General features: G+C 39.8%; 1 protein-coding gene across 2 annotated transcripts in view; it reads left to right on the forward strand.

Annotated features, from left to right (window-relative positions):
- TESK2 (testis associated actin remodelling kinase 2) overlaps window positions 1-19,173 on the forward strand; it is a 109,882-nt gene that overhangs the window by 62,810 nt on the left and 27,899 nt on the right. For both annotated transcript variants that reach the window (XM_027683378.1, XM_027683379.1), the window contains exon 4: window positions 6,726-6,774. In XM_027683378.1, the coding sequence (XP_027539179.1) occupies window positions 6,726-6,774 (49 nt within the window). The remainder of the gene's footprint in view (window positions 1-6,725; window positions 6,775-19,173) is intronic.

Genomic DNA, 19,173 nt, shown 5'->3' on the forward strand with positions numbered 1-19,173 from the left:
CAGCAACGTGTTCCCACTGAAACATTTTCTGGCATTATTTTTGGAAATTTTAATCTTGTATTAGTATTTAAAGGGAACATCCTCTTCCAAGAAGTTCTAATGTATAACTTCTCCAGGGGCTATGAGCTACTTCAGCTTGCTGATAAATATTTTTTTCTTCACTTAATTTCTGTCCTTTGAAGTTCTTCCTCCATATTACTGAATAAGGTGTTTTGTCACTAGCATCAAGTTTACTTCTCTATTGATTAGTCACTGAATCTCTTCCACATGCCTTGAAGGTGCACTCTGCTTTTTATGTAATATACAACTCTCATCTTCTTCATATTCTGTAAACTCTGGGACTACCTACTGTTAATTTATGCTGTAAAAAAATCCAATTTCCTTAGTGCTGATCTGTTTTTAGCCAGTAAGGATCCGAGTGGGTTCTTAGGCTGAAATGTTGAGATCATGTTGTGCAGTGCTTGATTACAGCAGGTAAGGGCTGTGAGGTGCTCTGATATCAAATGGCTTGTAAAATTATGAAGCTGGATAGATACTGGCTTTACAGCCTCCAGATTTCTGCTCTCAACCCACTTCAACATGTGCAGTTTAAATGTTTTAGAAAGTGAATGTCAGGTTTAGCAATGATGCATTTATTTTAGTGTACTAAAATGTTCCTGAAGCTCAGTGTGTGGTTGTGTTTTTGAATGTGTCCTGATGCTTTGGTACCTAAAATTGGTAATTCAATCAGTGTTTTTGTCCTATAACTTTTGCAGTTTATATGAACTAAGTGATATGGAAGAGAGAAGAGGTTCATTATTATCCTTTACTCATCCCTTTGTCAGTGCTCTAAAATGTATAGCAACTTTTTACAAGCTGTCAATGATGTTACTGCAAAGATTTGGTGTTTTTGCCATTGATTGCACTGATGTGAATAACAAATACTGCTGACTATTTAAAACTACTTTTGCTTCTGTGCTGCCCATATCAATTCCTTTTCGGAGTTACAGATGCCTTTTGAGGTTTTTGATCCAGACTGTGATCACTGTTCTGGAGTGTGTTTGTCAGTAGTTGCTGAATTCCTTCCCTTCCTTAGCTCAGAAGAGACCACCTGGAGGCAGGTCCATGTTTTTACCTCAGTGACACTTTTGTACTACTTGAGGAGATGGAGTTGAGTGAAGGTGTTTCAGTTTCTCTGCTTCTAATATTTGGTGAAGTACCAATCTGGGTATTGAGCTTTGAAAGCAACATGCCTTCTTATGCATGGAATGAAAGGCTGACTTTAAATCTCCCCACTCATTTCACTATTTCTGCACTCAAATCCTGCTCCTGGCCAGCTGCGTAGATCCATCTTGATCAGAAGACTGATGTAAGTGAAGAGTTAGTTTTCACTTACTAAGTCCCCAGTAAGTATACCGTCCCCATGGTAGGATCATAAAGATTCCAGTGGTCAAATATATGTGTGTATATAAATTTTTAATGTATTTTCCATCAAGAAAATGAGAAACTGCCCTCTCTTAGAGGGTTTATTTTGGCAAAAATGGAGCCTCTCTGTCAGTCTGTTAAGGATATTTTACAATAGATGAGTCGAACTTTTGCAGCTACACAGCCATGATGGTAAAAACTAAGGGGATTTAGGAGTTTTGTTTGTCTCCCTTCCTCTTGTTTCCCATTTCAACTATCAGATATGATTCCAGAAGCAAGATATATGTTAACTATAATGGAGTGACTTTTTGTCCAGTCAATGTCTGGTGTTCTTAGCAAACTATGTATGAAAGAGCTGCTTATTTTTTTGGGTTTTCCCCAGGGACCAGCTTAGGGACACTTTAGGAGTGGACAGGGAAGAGGCAGACAAAGGGTGTTCATGTTTTATTCTGTTTCTACCATCACCTTCATCTCCTGCCTCCACCTCACTCCTGCATACAAGCTAAACATGGAGAACTAAAATGCTTTTCTGCCTCTGATCTCCATTTCTCCCTGCTTTGGGTGTGGGATGTGCTGGGCTTATCACATCTTCCCTCAAAACAGATGGTGAGGGGATGCATGAAAAAGTGAGCTGGACTTCTGGGTTGTCCCGTGTGATGTTTACTCAAACCACTTCAATACAGGTTGGGTGATACATGGCAAGACTGTAATTGCTGGGGGTAGGGAAAGCAGAGGTTTGGAGCATTTCTTCACTTCCTTATTAGCTTATGTCCTATTTAAAGAGCAGTGCTGTTCAGGGCTTGGGTCAGATCTGGTACCAGAGTTATGAAAGGTTTGGTGTTTGCTTGTAAATGTGTTTTTACTGTTTTGCAGCTTCCCTGAGTGCTAATGTGCTGCTGTAATCATGAGTTTTTACCCAAATCAAAGTAAGAAAATAGGGCTGTAAAGGACTCAAGAAATCTCTGTCCTTTTGCCCTGGGCTGGGAGCCTTTGGGCTGCAGCCTGGGAGATCTGATAGCTTTTCATTTTGGTAATATCATGCAAGTGTGGTTGTTTTCATATTCACAAGTGAAGTTCTGTGCTACCAAAGATTCCCTGTCTCCTGTGCTGTCTCTTAAATTAGTGTGTCTTCAATTTTGAGATAGAATTTCAGTCTTTAATATCACGACTGTTTGCATGAAAAAGTATTTCTTTATTTGATCTGCACCTCGGGGACTTCAGTTAAACCATTCTGTGCACAAAGAGCCTCAGCTCATGTCTTAAGTGCTCTCGTGGGAGCTCTTGGAGGTTTTGCTGCATGTTTGGCTGTGAGCAAGAAGGCAGATTGACTCATTGATTAAACCCACCTCCTTGTGCCTGCATGCACACAAATAGGCACACAGTGTGTGCATATTCCATCAGCTTCTTTCAAGGAGAATTTTATTTCATCTCCTTTGAGACAAATCTAGCACCCTGGGAACACAATACCAGGGGTTTTTCTGTGTGCTGTATTCTCCTTTCAAACCTTCCTTTCTGTGAAATTACTTGTGATGGACTTTTTTTACAATAGCCAGAAGGATGGATTTTGTCTTTTAACGTCCTTTGTCATACTGAAAAGTGCTTTAACAGGAAAGGAAATTACTTTTCCTTCTCTTTGTGTAATGTGATTATCAAAAAGGAGTATTTCAGGAATGCAGTGTACAAGGCAGCAGAAGAGAGGCTGTATGTGTTGTGTGTAGTATGTTACAGAAGTGATAGATTAAATGCCTTGCTTCTGTCCAGAACCAAAATGCCAGCGTAGAAAACTTAAAATACATTTTTAATCTCTCACAGTGCCTAAAACATTAATGCAGACTTAATATTCTTACCCTCTTCCTTCTCCAACAGTCAGTGTGATGAAATAAGAGGGTGTCTTCTGACCTTTTGTCTCTTTGTTACTGAGCTCGTATTAGAGACTTTTGCATTGGTGTGTTTGGTTTGTTTCTTATGTTTAATGTTATCAAAGTGCTGTTCTCATACAAGCAGTAAATTTATTTTGTTGAGGTGTAGCTGCCCCAGGTTTATCCACAAAACAGGAATGTGTCCCAGTGAAGTTCTTTTAATGGGAAGCATGTGTTCAGTGTCTGGGTGTCCACAAGAGGCTTTATAATCTGGACATGAGTTTTACTTGATAAATTAAGGCAAAGATTGCAGACAGAGGATACGGTTTCCCCTTTTCTGTCCAGAATTTTCTTCCTTGCCATCTGACTGAACTGGAAGTAGTTTCAGCTGTGAAGGGCTAAGAAATATCCAGTCTACCTTCTCTTGCCCTTGTTTAGGAGGAAGGGTATTCCAGACTGATTGGGGAATTGCCTCACTTATAAAACGAGACTCCCAACATCTGTAGATTGCTGACATTTGTTAGAAAGCATTTTGTGGTGGAAGTGTGGCTGCACTGGATTTAGCAGGGTTGACTCAAGTAACATGCTTCGTATTTGCAGCTTCTGGAAAACTTTTCCAACCACTCGTTACGATTTTGGAAGCGTTTCAGCTTCCTGATAAGGCCAGATACACTGTCTTGAAAATAAACTTCCTCAAGTCTGCAAATGGTCTCCTGCTTTGTGGATGACTGGATCATTGAAACATCTTCCAACTAGAAATCCTTATAGGAAGTGTAACCTTTGGCTGACAAGACATTCTGCTGAAGTTCACCTACAAGCACATTTTGGCTCAGGAGACAGAGCGTCTCGCCAACAGGAATAATCTCAGCTGTGCTGGACCAGCATGTCAGCTTCCTCTCCACAGAACTTGGAATCTCATCTGGGGCAATCTCAGAAATTGAAATCAGATGTTAAATCTTGCTTGGTAATTGTATTTCCCGGTAGCAGCCGGGTGTATTATCTTATAGTGAAAATCCTTTCCAACAATGTTTTGTAGCAGTACTTGGCTTAACCAAGTGGCTTATTATTGCTTGATAAAGCAGCTAAGCAGAAGTTTTTCAGGAATTTGGATCACTGCAGGTCTGTTCTATCAATCTGTTTTCCAGAGTCTGAAAACTGAGATTCAAGACATGAAGTTTAAATGACTTCAGTATGTTGCTTGTAAACTCATTAATTCCGTCTTTATCAGTGTATCTGGTTTCTCCTTTCCTGGGGAATAGCTTCTAAATATGTGGGGTTTATAAAGGTATCTTTATGTCCAGCTTTTTTTCCATGAGATCATGATATGGAGCTTTGTTTTTAATTTCTGATTTAAAGGTAGAAATGTAGGTCTGTTTCCTAGTAGAAATCCCAGATGTTTAAGATTTTTAAACTCTTGCTCTTGATTACTTGAATTAGTGTGTCTTTGCTGCCTTAAGAGTGGGTTCATAAAGGTAACGAATGTGTTTCCATTGAGACTTCCCTGGACCTAAACAGCTTGGCAGAAAAAGTTAAGTTCTGCCAGTCTTTAAATGACAGTGATGTCTTCCCTGTTTGGTAAAAGATGAGACAAGAAATTTAATTTTTTCAAAATTTTGATAAATTCTTAGATGCATTTGTATTTTAGTATTATGTCAAATACAGTTAATTCTTAATTTGAAAGTAGTGTAATACACCTTTACAAAGGAAGAGGTGATAAATAGATGAAAACATTATTATTTTTAATTACTTAGCCTCAGTTTTTGTTAAATGAAAATTTTGCCATACAGGGTTAATGTTGTGTAATTAGTGCATTTCATAGAAGAGAAAATACTTTGAAAAGTTGTCTAATAGTGGAATTCACATATTGAATTGGGGTTTTTTTCCATTTTTGCTTGAGAGTATAGCCATTAACACCATGCCTGATAGCTCTGGAGCCTTTAGAATGCACTAAGAAACAGATTTCTGCTCTGGGTTTCTTAGTCTCAGGAAGATTAATTTGTCAGCTTGTTTACAAAGTGGTTCATATGCCATGGCTGTATGAAGGGAAACTCAGAAATAGCAATATTTGGAGTAGATGGTGTATCTAAAGGAAGCTTCTTCCCTTTCCCCTGAATACCTGGTCATGCCTTGTTGTTCTACATGAAGCAAGAGGAATTGGTTTTTCACTGCCTCTCAAAATTTCCATATTCAGGGAATATTGTTTGAGGTGAGAGCAGGCAGTAGATGTTCTGGTACAAGTCGTGCTGCTTCTTTGGTTATAAAAACAGATTTCCACAGCTCAGCTTATGCAAAGGATCTTGCCTATATAATTTTTCTTCGGCTGCTTGTAATTTACCAGTCAGCTGTTAGACAAGAGAACAGTGAGGATCATTCATTTCTTCAAAAGCAGCTTAGCTGAACTAGCACTACATGTGTCTTGCATCATTTTTGGTTTTAAATTCAGAAGTGTTCCAGGATATAAAAGGTCCTTTTCCTTCAAATTGTTCCCCACGAGATGCCCATCACATTTAATGGAATCATGCATTTCTACTCCTTGCTTGCAAAATGGAAATTGCTGAACATTGTGGAGATGACAATTTGTTTTTGCTCATTGAGACCAAAACCTAAATGATAAAACTGAGAGTTAGTTAATCTGGGAAGAACTGACACAAACTCTGCAGGGAACGCTCTGAAGTTTATACAGTTTCAGCATTACTGAACTTTCTCATGGGAGATGTTTACTGTTACTATTAGTTTGCATTTTGTCATTTTTAAGTTCAGCTTGGATGGTGGTAAAAATGAGCTTTCAGTTGTTTCTCATATGTTAAATGTATGGCACATTCTGTTGCTTTCCAGAAAAATCAAGAGTGACAGTCATTAACAGCAGGAGTCTGGACCTTGTGCAGTGTAGGGAACACTTGTGGAATGTGTGTATACTGGATACTATCAAAACTTGCTTCCATCCAAGTGCTGGAAAGAGGGGGTTGGGGCAGGGAAGTGTACAGCCTGTGTGTACCCTCATAATCCTGAGTGATTAGGAATGGGATAGGAAGAAACATCTCTATGCTTAAACAGCAAAATGCAAAGGGAAGTAATTTTCTGTTTATGCAGACCAATAGTGGATTACTTGGCTTAAACTTCCTTAAAAGAGAACTCTGAGACTGTTCCTTTCTGCAGAAATCATTATATGCTGGCCTTTGCTTATACTCAAATTAGTGACTTTCCATATTGAGTTTGAGCTGTCTCCCCTGCTCTCTTGGAACTGCTAATTCAAATTATATTGTAATGTGGACACACGATTTTGTTTTGTGCTGAGATGTTTAAGTAATCAACAGTGAAGTATGCAGTGTCTGTGAGGCTGAATTTTTTCTTTTTCCTCCTTTTGTGGTGTTTCTAGAGTTTTTATTATATTAGTTTCTTGAGAGAAAAAAAGAGGGGGGAAAAAAAAAGCCCAAACCACTTTTCTTTTCTTGTTTCTTGTAGGTTTATGGGTGTCTGTGTGCATAAAGGACAGCTGCACGCTCTTACTGAGGTAAGACTATTTCATGATGTAAGTACTGAATATGAAAACAGTTCTCAGGCCAGATTCTGCAACTGCTGTTGAGTGATGATTCTTTTATGGGGCTGCTGAGTTACTGTGCTGTGGGAAGACTGCAGAATCAGACCTCAGAACTCCCCTTTGCTCACAGCCCTTGTATGTCTTTTCTCCTCAGAAGCACTTATTAGGATGGTAAAAAAAAAAATCACAGTAGGAACATAAAATTTCACTGACAATGTTCGAAATGAGAGACGTGCATTTCCACTGAGCTGCCCCTAAGTATTATTTCTTTCAGTGACATTACATTGTATTTAACTCTTATTTATACTCCAGCTGTACATTTCACAGGTGAGTCAGTGACATTTCAGCTGGGTGATATTATTGTATTCAGCCCCTACCACTTTCTTATTTGGAATAACATCAAGATTACAGCTTAATCTGGGTCCCATTAAAGGGAATTATTCCATTGCCCATGGACCCTGGCCAAGATCTGAGTATCAAATGTGAAGCTGAAGTTTCCGTTCATGTGAGTCTTCCCACCCAGTTTTACTGGGTTGTGTGTTTAATCCCTCTGTAAACTGCTCAGGAAAAATAAGAAGGTAGTATCCTCTTGTTAGGAATAGTGTTGCCTGTTTTGAATCAAAATCAATAAAATATTTTACCTTTTGTCTTAGTTTGAGTACAGATTGAAAGTCATGTTTTGTAAAGTTAATGTTGCTTACTTCTGATTTCAGAACTGCTCAATTAAAAGATTAACCCTTTCCCACCCTCCCAAAGACAAGTATGCTATTAATTAGCAATTAAAACAGGCTCCTGGTATCGTGTGCTTGCTTACTGTAAAATGAGGAGACTGGATAGCTGTATGCTAATTAGCAGGATATGTGTCACCATCACTTTCTGGAACTTACATATGCAACTCTGAGGCAAAGATGCACATATGTGGGCAGTGAATTTCTTCACCTTCTGGGGTGACAGTTCTGCAGTTCTAGTTCCAGCTGCTGTTGGAGTGATACACTCTAGTTCACAGTGTCTGTGTTTCTAGTGTAAGAGCAAAGGTAAAGACACTTTCAGAAATTTCAAGATACAGTATGTGTGAGCACTTTGGTGTGAGAGGGACAGGTTTTTTTGATTTATCCCCCCACACACCTTGTGCTCAGTGGAAGAAACATTTCTAAGATGGCTGGTCAAGACCTGGCAGACTTTGCTAACGTTATTGCTGATTTCTTTTGGACCTCTGATCAATTAAAACAGGGAGGTTTTGTGTCCTTCCACTCACTAAAAGTATCCCAGAAGAGATTGAGCTTCATAACACTTTGTCATACTAAAACTTGGCAGATTTTCCTCAATGTGGTTTTTTTGTTTGTTTGGTTTTTTCCCCTCCTTCACAGCAGTTGCTTGCCATTTAAATGTCCCTCCCCACCCAAAAGCCAAGAAAATGAAAACAGCACAGATGCTTCCTCATGGAGAGCTAACTTTGTAGCTGCTTGCTTTGCTCAGCTATTTTTGAGTTCTTGGCAAGCAAATAAATCTAAGAAAGACTTCAAAGAATAACTTTTTATAGTTCTAATTCAGAATAACAGAAGAGATTTCAGAAACATCTTGAGACCAAAGAGGAAAAGTTTTAGACTGAAGAAGGTTGCTGCAACGTTTTGAGAAACAGAAGAACTTTAGTGACATATTATAAAAGTATAATTAGTGAACACTGCTTTTCTTCTGTGGACCAAGACGGGATTTAATGCCTTCAGTATGAAAATCCATGAAGAAATTTATGTTGTAGGGAAGACACACACAATTTTGCCCAGTGCAGTACTTGTTCTTTGGTTTTACAGAGTTTTTAAAAGTTAAAAGCCATGTATGTTCGAGGTGGTGGAATTAGTTGTCCTTTCTGGCAACAGTAGTGGTTTTTCATCTTCAAGTGTGTGTAGAGTAATCGCTGAGTTCTGAAGACTTCTGGAGGTTGGAGAAGGGGCTGAAATGATGAGCTGAAGGAGTTATTAGTAAGATGGACGTGGTGAATCACCAGTTCAAATATAGCCCAGGAGGATAAACAAATCAGCCACTGTCTCGTGGCTTTTTTCAGCCTGTGGTCCAGAAAGGTGGTCTCCTGGCTTCCAGTGCTCAGCATAATTGATACTAGGCTGGCACTACAAGCGCTCAGAACTTGTGCCAGGGTTTCACCTCTCTGGAGATGAAACTGTTGATTCAGAGGCCCATTGGTCAATAGGTGTCTGAGTCACTGCAGGGAGAATCCTCTTACACTGCCTGTGCTGGACCTGTTCTGTAAGGAGCTTAATTATCCCTTCTTGTGTTTTGACAGTACAGTTGATGATATGCCTGTGTAAAAGGGATACAGCATCACTTAGAGCTTATGTCTGAGGGCACGATGGGAAATCATGTTTATTTAACAGAAGGAGTTGAGAACTTGTGGCAAATGTTCAGTGACTGTGTTTAGAGGACTTGTGCATAATGCCCTTCTGTGCTATTAACAGGCAGGGCAACAAACACAAATGTTTTAGAAGAGCCTTGAGGATTTTGTAAACCTTTTAAGGGCCTACATTAGTAATACACAGCACTTTGTTATTGGAAGGCAGAGTTGAAAGTGTTAAGAGTTTTTTTTTGCATGAGACACAGGAGAGGATCATGCAGAGCAGGTTTTTTGCTTGAGGAGGGTGTTGATCTTATGTATGCCTTGGGATTTTCCCTTTTGGCAGCATTTTGTGTTGTTTTAATTTTCCTCTGTCAAGTGGCTTTTGTTTTTAAAACTTGAGCAAGAGGCAGTTTCTGTTTGTTTTGGTTTGTTTTTTTCAAAATAAGAATGGAATTGTTTAATTATAGACTGCACCAGGACTTCGACCTTGTTCTGAATCCACAGTCTTATCAGTTTTGATAATCCAATTTTTTCTTTAAGTTCTCAAGCCAGAAGCTATGGCATATGCCTCTTCTGAAGTAGCTCAATATCCTTAAATTGATGGAACAGTGTTGGCTGGTGAGGACCTCAATCCCTACAAGCACTAAGTTAAGAAACATTTAAGGAAAGCAAAGTAAATGCTTTAATAGGTGTATCACTCAGATGAGCTGGCAGGCATTAGACTGCCTCACTAACATTGAGCTCATGGGCACAGATTTGCTGTGCTTGTTTTCTGTAAAACCAGAAACTGGGTATTCCTTTCTCAGCATTCAGCTCTAATCTGAAGCTGGTGGTTTGTTTCTGTAGCTACAGGAATTAGCAGTGCTTCCTGCTGTACTCACATGCCTCTCCAAACTAATTTCAGCCTCTCCCTCAAGCTTCTCTGTGCTTTCCAGCCACCTTCCTAATCTGACAACTCTCTCTTCACTTCCATTTCTTGACTTCCTGGCACAGAGCAGCATCCTCAGTCTTGGAGAAACTTGGATAGTAGCAGAGCTCTGGTGTCAGCATGAGGTGCTGCTGAGCATTCAGAGACTATTGGAGCTGCTGCCAGGAGGTCAGCAGAGCTCAGGGATGTGGAGCTGGGAGCCAGTGTGGAGCAGCCACGGCTCAGTAGGAATCGTGTCAGATCTTATCCCATACACATTTACCATTGAATGGCTGCTTGAGCAAACATCCATTTTGGATGAGAGGCAAACAAATTTATGTGTGTTACAGGTTTTATAGGCCCGTGCCGAAGCTGATACCGTAGCTTACAGTCTGGCATATAAAAGCCACTCAATACCTTCGTGCAGATCTCAGAATTATTTGTTGAACTCTGTTAAACAGGTTTATCTGAATTTCTAGGAGACAGGTCAGGCTATAATTAGATGTATATATATGCACAGAACGAGTCATACAGCTTGATAATTCCTTCTTGAAAAAAATGAAAGCCCTGACAGCTGTGTGTATAGAAGATGAGGAAGGGAGAGTTATTATGTGTTGATTGGGATATCTTGAAATTGCAGCGCTTCAGGGACAATACTTAATTGTTGCAACAGAAGTTTTATGGCTATTAATTCATACTGGAAGATAGTGAAAAAGTGTGCAAATGCTCTGCTGCCACAATGTGTGGCTTTATTTATTCCATGTGGGATTTGACGTGCACTGGAGCAGAGAGCAGGGCTGCTGCAGTGATAGGAGCACTTGGTCAGTGATGGAGGGGTAGGACAATATTATTTCAGCCAGCAGCTGGACCTGCCTGAGGTGCTCTGCTGCAGGCATTCAAACGTTGTCCTTGCTGGTGTTCTGCCTACTCAGCCCTTCTAATTCCATCCCATGGTGTGGTATGAGATGTTTTGTGGGTCTGAGTATAGCTGGGCAGCCTTGGTTTTAAGGTCCTGTGGCATTGGGACAGCAGTGGGATAACTGTAAGGGGCGAGCCAGCCTTTCTGTGCACCTGGCTTCTCCTGAGCATCCCAGTTGCTGAGTTCTCTTTATCAGCTGCTTCACGTACTGCACTGTGCAGAAGTGCCTCAAAGTGCCTTGAAGTCTAAAATATTTCCTGCCTGCTCAGTGGTGCTGCCTGCAGTAATGAACTGTGGTATGAACTACACATTTAATGCAGATGTATGAGACAAAAATTGCTGTAAGAAACATCTTGACTGTTTTGTTTGTTTTTTTAAGAGAATCCACAGAATTCTTTGAGCTTGTGCACGTTTTCAGTTCAATTAATTTTTTATAGCTGTGTCATAAACCCCAGGACAAAGTTTACTATGGAAATCCTTCCAGACGTGGTAATTTTTATCTTGGGCAAGATAATTGCTGTTGGACGATTTTGACATGTTGTACTGTCATAGCTTACTGAATTTGACACTGCTGTTTTTACCATCAACCACAATTTGATTGTTTTGAGACAAGAATGCTGTTTGGAAAAGACTTTTTTTTAATTCCTTGCATAGTGTATCCCTGTTGAACTTGTAAAGCTTGTCTTAATGAAAATACTTGTGGCTTTTGAAGGGAGAGGTTTTTTTTCAGTGAGTTCTTCTGTGATAACTGAAAACTTTCCTTCTCTGCTTTCTCACTCAACTGCAATAATTTCAGTAAACTAAAAATGCAATTAGTGGAGTTTTGGGTTTTCACAGCCCTTCCTTTTTTAGTATTTTTCTTTTTTGCTTTTGGAGACAGCAGTGATTAGAAAGAAAACATATTAAAAGCTTAAAATTCTCAGCATTGTTTTAATTGTGCTGAATTATCCTTTTGCAAAGAATGGAAAGTAAGTTCTTCAAGTGAAAAGGTCCTTCTGATGTACAGCTTTCACAAGCAGAATCTGTCATTAAAAATACTTCATTTTCCTCTTTTGTTTTTTACTCCCATCAGTTCTTAGTCAACTTTTTGTGGAGAACAAAATGAAGAAAATCAGACAGACATCACTTAGGTCTCCTCTTCTGAATTTTATGCTACAGCAAAATTGTAGGCATACGCTGCCTTCTAGATGGTGATTGCACACTTTGGAGAGTTTTAAAAAGCTTTGGAACACCATTCCTTCCCTCCTCCCTCCTTCCCTCATCTCCTGTAAGACTCGCTAATCCCTACTTTTATTCCACCAGTGTGATTCATATTGTTTGAATAAGTTTAGTTTTACTCATGTAGCACTGCAAATATTTACCTCTGCTTTGGTGATCACAGTAGGCTGTCAACTCTAGAGAACTTGGTGTCTTTGGAACTGTAGTTCCTATTATCTGTCATTCTGCAAATATTCCGTGCAGCAAAGGAATTATTCCCGGTTTAAGTATCACCTGTTTACCAGCTGATATTTAGTTCCTGGATAAGTTGGCTCTGGCAGTTGTTCCTCAAAAAAAAGAATAGTTGCAGTGTGAAGTCGATTAACCTGAGCTGGAAGACAACTGAAGAGAAAATGAAAGTTGTGTTCAAGGTGGCACTAAGTAGAAAATTTAAAAAATTAAAGGACTGTTATCTTCATCCGAGAAAATATTTTCATCATAGAAAATATTCCTTCTTTGTTGGATACTCCCATCCAATTTCTAGCAAAAAAGCTCCAACAATTTAGAGAATTATTAGGGAAGTCCTTTAGTACATGTAAGATGAAAGGTTTAGGTAATACCTACTGTGTTCAGTGAAGCCATACTGATCAGAGGCTCCCAGACCAGTTTAGATTCCTTAATATCTTGTGCTTTTCTTTAGCTCCTCTTGCTTATTGAAATCTTTCTTAGATGCTCTATATAGTCTTTCTGACTGTAGTATTGAAAAAAGAAAACTCTAAAGGAGGAGCCAAAAAGCAGAGGGGTGGGAAAACTCTAGAGGTGTTTTAGTTTGAAGCAACTTTAAATAAAGATTATCATGCTATGATGACAAAGGATCTCTTTTGGATGACTTTCAACAGCTGGCATTTTTAAGTGCCTCTTGGCTGTAGGATGCTGCAGAAAGACTGCGGTTTAAACTTTGTAAGAACTCTAAGTATGTGTAAAACTCTGCAGATTAATTCTCAGCCAATGAATAGCATGATCTGTGGATTAACACTGTAATAAATCTCTGCTTGCCTGCTCTGCATGGACTTTTTGTCCATAGTTCAGATATTTTTTGTAGCATTCGTTGGAGCTGCAGCTTCATTTTATGGAAGGGGTCCTTTCAGTGGTGCTGTGCCGGTGCCAGTGCTGGACAGTGGTGTGTTGAGGCAATCTGGGCCTTTACAGGTGTAAAACCCAAGCACCAGAACAGTAAGTTTAGCCTTACTGAAAGTATGTCAGAGGCATTGAGTCCTCTGCTAACCTATGCCTACTTTGTACCCTTCCTGGTATGGATTTGGATTTTAGAACTGTGTATATTTAGTTACAGGAATGTATGCTTGATGACAAGAATGGTTATGTGGTATAAAACTAGAGGCACCTATTGCTATTACTTGCCTCCCCTTTTTGCTGCTTTTGTTGTAGGGCTGGAAGTCCAGCCAGCACATAGTACCCTTATTTCCTCTGTTAATTTGGTTGTTTGGGTTGTTTAGCTTCTCCTTTACAGGAGTCATTAAGAGTCAGGCTTTCTTGCCTCAGGGTCAAGAGAAAATCATTCATCTGGAGCCCAGGGATTTGACCTCAAGAGAAGAGTAATTCACTCCCCATTAATAACTGTGAGAATTCACTGTGGGACCTGAGCAGAGCAAGGGCCATGGCAGCAGAAGTGAGGTTTGAAACAGAGTGTGAAATAACTGGGGTGTTAGGAAGACTAGGCTGGTCTGTAATGTAACAGGTGAGAAATCATTCCATTCCACTGACACTGTTTTCCAGCACTAAATTAGAATGGATGGTTCACGAGATGTCTGTCAGGGCTGTTCACTCTCTGCTTTGTCACAGATTCACAGAGGGGTTGAGGTTGGAAGGGACCTCTGGAGGTCATCTGGTCCAAACCCCTGGCTTAAGCAGGGCCACCTAGGGCTGGTTGGGGCCAGTTGCCAAGTTCCATATCATAGAATCACAGAATGGTTTGGGTTGGAAGGCACCTTTACAGATTATCCAGTTCCAACCCCCTCACCATGGGCAGGGACATCCTCCACCAGACCAGGTTGCTCAGAGCCCCGTCCAACCTGGCCTTAAACACTTCCAGGGATGGGGCATCCATAGCTTCTCTTGGCAACCTGTGCCAGGCCTTCACCACCCTTACAAGAATTTTTCCTAATATTTAATCTAAGCCTACTCTTTTTCAGTTCAAAAACATTACCCCTGGGCCTTGTAGAAAGTCCTTCTCTGTGTTTCTTGTGGGCTCCCTTCAGGTACTGGAAGGCTGCAATTAGGTCACCCTGAAGCTTTCTCTTCTCCAGCTGAACGATCCAAGTTCTCTCAGCCTTTCCTTGTGGCAGAGGTTCTAATCCCTCTAATCATCTTGGTGACCCTTTATGTTTCTGTTCTTGAGGAAAAAAAGACTTAACACAAAAATTGTTGCAACTTAATAGGTGCTTTGAAATACCTTGTTAATTCTATCATCTTTTATTAAAATAAAGTGGAGTCTTTTTACATTGGGGAATAGAGATAAGGTAAACCTACAAGATGCAAAGATATGTTGCTGTGTGTCTGCTTACTGGCACATGTGCATATTAAAAAAACCCAACTAACTAAACGTGTACAGAAACACGAGTCTTTTCTGCTTCATTGCTCATGAACACCAGGGCTCAGTTAAGAACAACTCAAAGTATCACCTTTGTTGTCACGTGCAGCAGCTACCTTGCTGAAAGGAAACAGGTACTGGCAATAGGGACTTCTCTTAAGAAGAGCCAAAAAATTAGGAAGTTTCTGTTTATATTCCAGGATGAATGTGTTTATAAGACGTCAAACCAAGTTTCTAGCAATATCTCTTTGAAACTGTAAAGATCCCGATTCTTTAAGGTGATAAGCTTTGGGATGTGTGCCAGATTTCTTATTTCAAAGTATTATTTTTAGCTTTTGCTTAAATTATTGTGATAAAAAAGAGAGATATCTATAAATTTGAATATTAAGTACTTGTGTGTATGTATCTGACAGAAGTTATTCTATTAGCTTTTTCTGGGACCACATGCAGACTGTGTACTTTCTTGTTTCTGTGTAGCTTGCAAAATGATTCCTAGTACATCTTTGATCATTTTGAAATGCAGTTATAATTGCTTTTATAAACTTGGTTCAGTGCAGACACTTCCCTTCATCTCTTGATTGTTTGTAATAGAATTTTAAAAATACTTGTCAACACTTGAGCCATATTTGGTCGTATTTTTTTTCACTCTTCACAGCATATGGACTGTCAGCTTCAGTTTTGCTGTGACAGTTCACTTGGGTTCTCAGTTTAATTTATAAAAAGTAGGTGAATGCACTCTCAGCAAATGTAGATCGAGGCTTGACAATGAGCTCTACCTTAATCTTTCTCTGTGCTATAAAAGGCATCATATTGTTTCATCTCCAAAGCAGTGTCCTTCTTCCTCTGGATTTATTCTCTTTAGAGGAGTGCAGCGTGTCTCTTCAACTTGAGAGATCCCCATTTGAAAGACACGTGCCAGCTTGCAGAATTGAAGGGGCCCATTCCTGTGCCTTTGATCCTGTCAAGAAGTCCAGGTATCTCTAGAAACAACCATGTCCTGATTAACTGGAGAGTGCTAGACTGAACCAGCTGTATTGGTTTAGGGAGAGGACTGTCTGCCCTAACTATACTTCTTGAAAGGGTGCATGAGAAAGGAACTGAAATTAAAATCCTGTTTCCAGTGTTTATTCATTCTGGATTATCAACTGTAGGAAGGCTGAATGAGGGTCAGAAGGATGTGAGCACCATCATCTGTTTAATCAGCTAAAGATGTCTCATTTTTGTTGAGATAATGCTGTAGACACTTGCACTAATCTTATCCCAGCAGCTGAAGAATTCCAGACTTTGGTACCCACCTGTACCTTGCATGTGAGATTTGAGTCAGGCTGATTAAAGGTAGATGCAAACCTGACTCATCTGTGTGCACCAGTGGATGCAAAATCAAGTCTGAACATGGTACATGTGATAAGTAAATTAGACTGTTCAAAGTAAGTAGAGTTTAAAAAGCTTGTAGGAAAGTGAGGGGGGTGGTGGTATTTGGAAAATGTCACACATTTAAACCTTAGGTCGTAACTTTAAGGCTTCTTGAATTATTTTGTAACACAAAAAAGCAGTGTGTCTAAGACAGTGAAGTTATTTCACAGATGTCAAGACAAAGTACATATTCTTTACTTTGTTTATATTATTTTCCTTGGGAACCCAATATTTTAGTGAATTTGTTAAAAAGAAAAAAGACTTCAGTCCCAAACACAGCTTGATGTGCTGCACATACCAAAAAAGTCCATTTAAAGTCACACAAGGGGGCCTGGTTTTCAGTGACAGGAGGCAGGAAATTTAGTGTTCCTGACTGAAATTCCATCTCCAGTTCATACTCCTGTAGCCTGGTGTCGTGGCATATGTGATGTGCTTGACCCTTTATTTCTTTCTCCAGCAGAAATGATACAGGTCTCCACAGGAGTTTCAGCCAAGTCTGTCTGACTTGTAGCTTTGCAGTTTTGAGTGCTTAAATATCAACAGGCAGGTTCTTGGAAAGCATGTAAAGGATCTTATTTAAGTTAGCTGATCTTCCAAATTTTTTGTACATCTGATGCCTACTTACTTTTTTTTTGACAGATGAAAGCTAACTGTCTTGTCTGATTGCAGTGATCAAAGACTGACTTTCCAGAACAACACTTAACAGAGTTTTTTAAAAAAAAAAAAAGTATTTTTGAGTTGGTTGTACCAAATTATTCACACAGAATGCAGGGACCTTCAGTTTGGTAGGAAGTTAGGTGCTGCTGTACCTGGTCACAACGCTTGTTCTGAGGACAGAAAGATGGAATTAATTCTCGAAAAGCTGCAGCAAAAAGCTCAGTTGTGGGAAGCAGAAATCTGACAAAATGTTGGCTTGTGGAAGACACAAGCTGGCCTTACAGGCACTCTCTGAGAGGGAAGTGATGGCAGATCAGTTAGTGGAAAAAACTTACTGTAGGTTGGTGGTGACCAGGAAAGTTAAACACACTGGGGACAAGTCTCCAGAGCAAGTCTGTCCTTTAAGCAAAAGCAGACAAGCAGTGAAAGATGTGTGAGCCCTGCACTGTGCTGATGTGCAAGATGCATCTGCACTGTGTGGTTAGGAGAGGAGAGAAGGGTGGGTTCTCACAGAGAAAAAAGTTCAGGTGTAAAAAGAACTATAATCAAAGACACTAAAGCAATCCTCATGTAAAGACAGAAGCCAAGACTTTGAAAGTGGGAGGTTAAGCTGAGGTGCACAGTCTGTATTTATGCATGCAGGTGCTAGATCAGAAGGGACGAGCAACCAGTTATTTTAGTGAGAACTTCTGGACATGCAAGCTTTGGAATTCTAGTCTTTCTTAAATGCTTGTGTATGAGCTTAACAGCTCATAGTTAAACCTCCTTTTCTCCCCTTCCCCCCTCTTTCTAATTTTTTACTAAACCTTGGCTACACAAGCTATATGTTGGCTTTAGTTCTTTCCCTCCCCCTTGTAGGAGGATGATTGGCTTGTTTTATCACTTCAGAGCCTGTAATAGTGCACAAGCAGCTTTTAATCTTTATTTTAATTGAGGTAGATGCATCTAAATATGTTGTGTTCTGAGGAAGGCTTGCTGTGTATCTTGTTGGTGCTAACCTCTTCCTCCTTCTTAGAATGTCTCAGGGATAGAAGAAAGTAAGATAAGAGGCAGATAAATGTTGAACTGCAAACAGCAAGTTCCATTGTCTCATTCTTTCTCTCCCTTCCCCATCATGTGTGAGGTGGGAGGATGCTCTGTGTGTGGGTTCTGTGGGGTTTTTGGGGGAGAGATTTTAATATCTCTGTTTTGACACTCACTGTAAGCCTTCTGGACCCTTTGCCATTGCCTCAAGTGGAAAGAAAAACAAACAAACATTTTTGAACTTTAAGTTCTGCAGTTCTGGTGGTTTCTGATATCCTAGAAATAGGTCTCAGTTAAGAATGAGAAGATGAAGCGTCTCAGTTATTATGGTGGGGTGGGGAGAGAGGGGAGGAGAACAGAATAGTGCCTCGAGGGCCAGATTTTCCTGTTACTTCTGTATATGGAGATGCAGTCCAAATGGGTACTGTGATGTTGGCCATTTAACTTTTTGCCTTGGAATTTTTTTTTACATATTTTCAGTAAATTCAGTTTGTATGTAGTGCTTTCTCTTCCTTCCCCCCTCTGCACCCTGGATGCCAGGAAACATACTCTTGAATTAAAGTGTTTTGTAGTTTCACTTCCTCATTTCTCTTTACTTATCAGCCATCCAAAACATTCAGAAACTGAGTTGTACAAGAAAATTCTTCTAATGCTTGCCTTTACACACTGCTATTAATAGGGGATCTTGATGCCTTCTATAATTGCCAATAAAGTGTTTGAGCACCCTCAAATGTAAATGGACATTGTGGCACAGTGAGAGTGTGGAGGCTTGGAAAAGAATTCTGAAACAGCTCAGAAAAAGTATTCCTTGTGCAGAATTTAAACAAAGTTTGTATTATGAGAAGTGTTCATGTGCTGTAACTTTTGCTCTCAGTAGATCCTTGTAGCTGTTTTACAGACTTCAAAAAATGAAGCAAATGGGTTATTTATCTGGATCTTGCAGGCATATAATCTGTGGGCTGCTGCTGCTGGTATTTTTGTGGGGAAGGTGAGAAGGACCTTATTTAAATAAGAGGCTCCTTGTCAGGGACTTCAGCTTCTAGAACTGAGTGTCTAGTATGTTCAAAATGCTGCCAGTATGGATAGAGCCTTCTGCTCTTAACAGAAGTGTTATTGTAGAGATGCTGTTTCTCTTGCCTATGTCAGCAAGAAGGTACTTTCTCTTCTGTGCCTGTGTGCTAATTTATGCCATTGCTAGCTTGCCATATCCCAGATTCTTATCTGCACTGAAACTGGGCTCTACTTCGAATCCAAATGTTTGTGACTTCAGATTATAAATGCAGGGTTTTTTTGTTAGGCCT

The sequence above is a fragment of the Neopelma chrysocephalum genome, unplaced genomic scaffold, assembly GCF_003984885.1.
Source record: "Neopelma chrysocephalum unplaced genomic scaffold, ASM398488v2 Primary Assembly neopelma1_64, whole genome shotgun sequence".
Taxonomy (NCBI): Eukaryota; Metazoa; Chordata; class Aves; order Passeriformes; family Pipridae; genus Neopelma; species Neopelma chrysocephalum.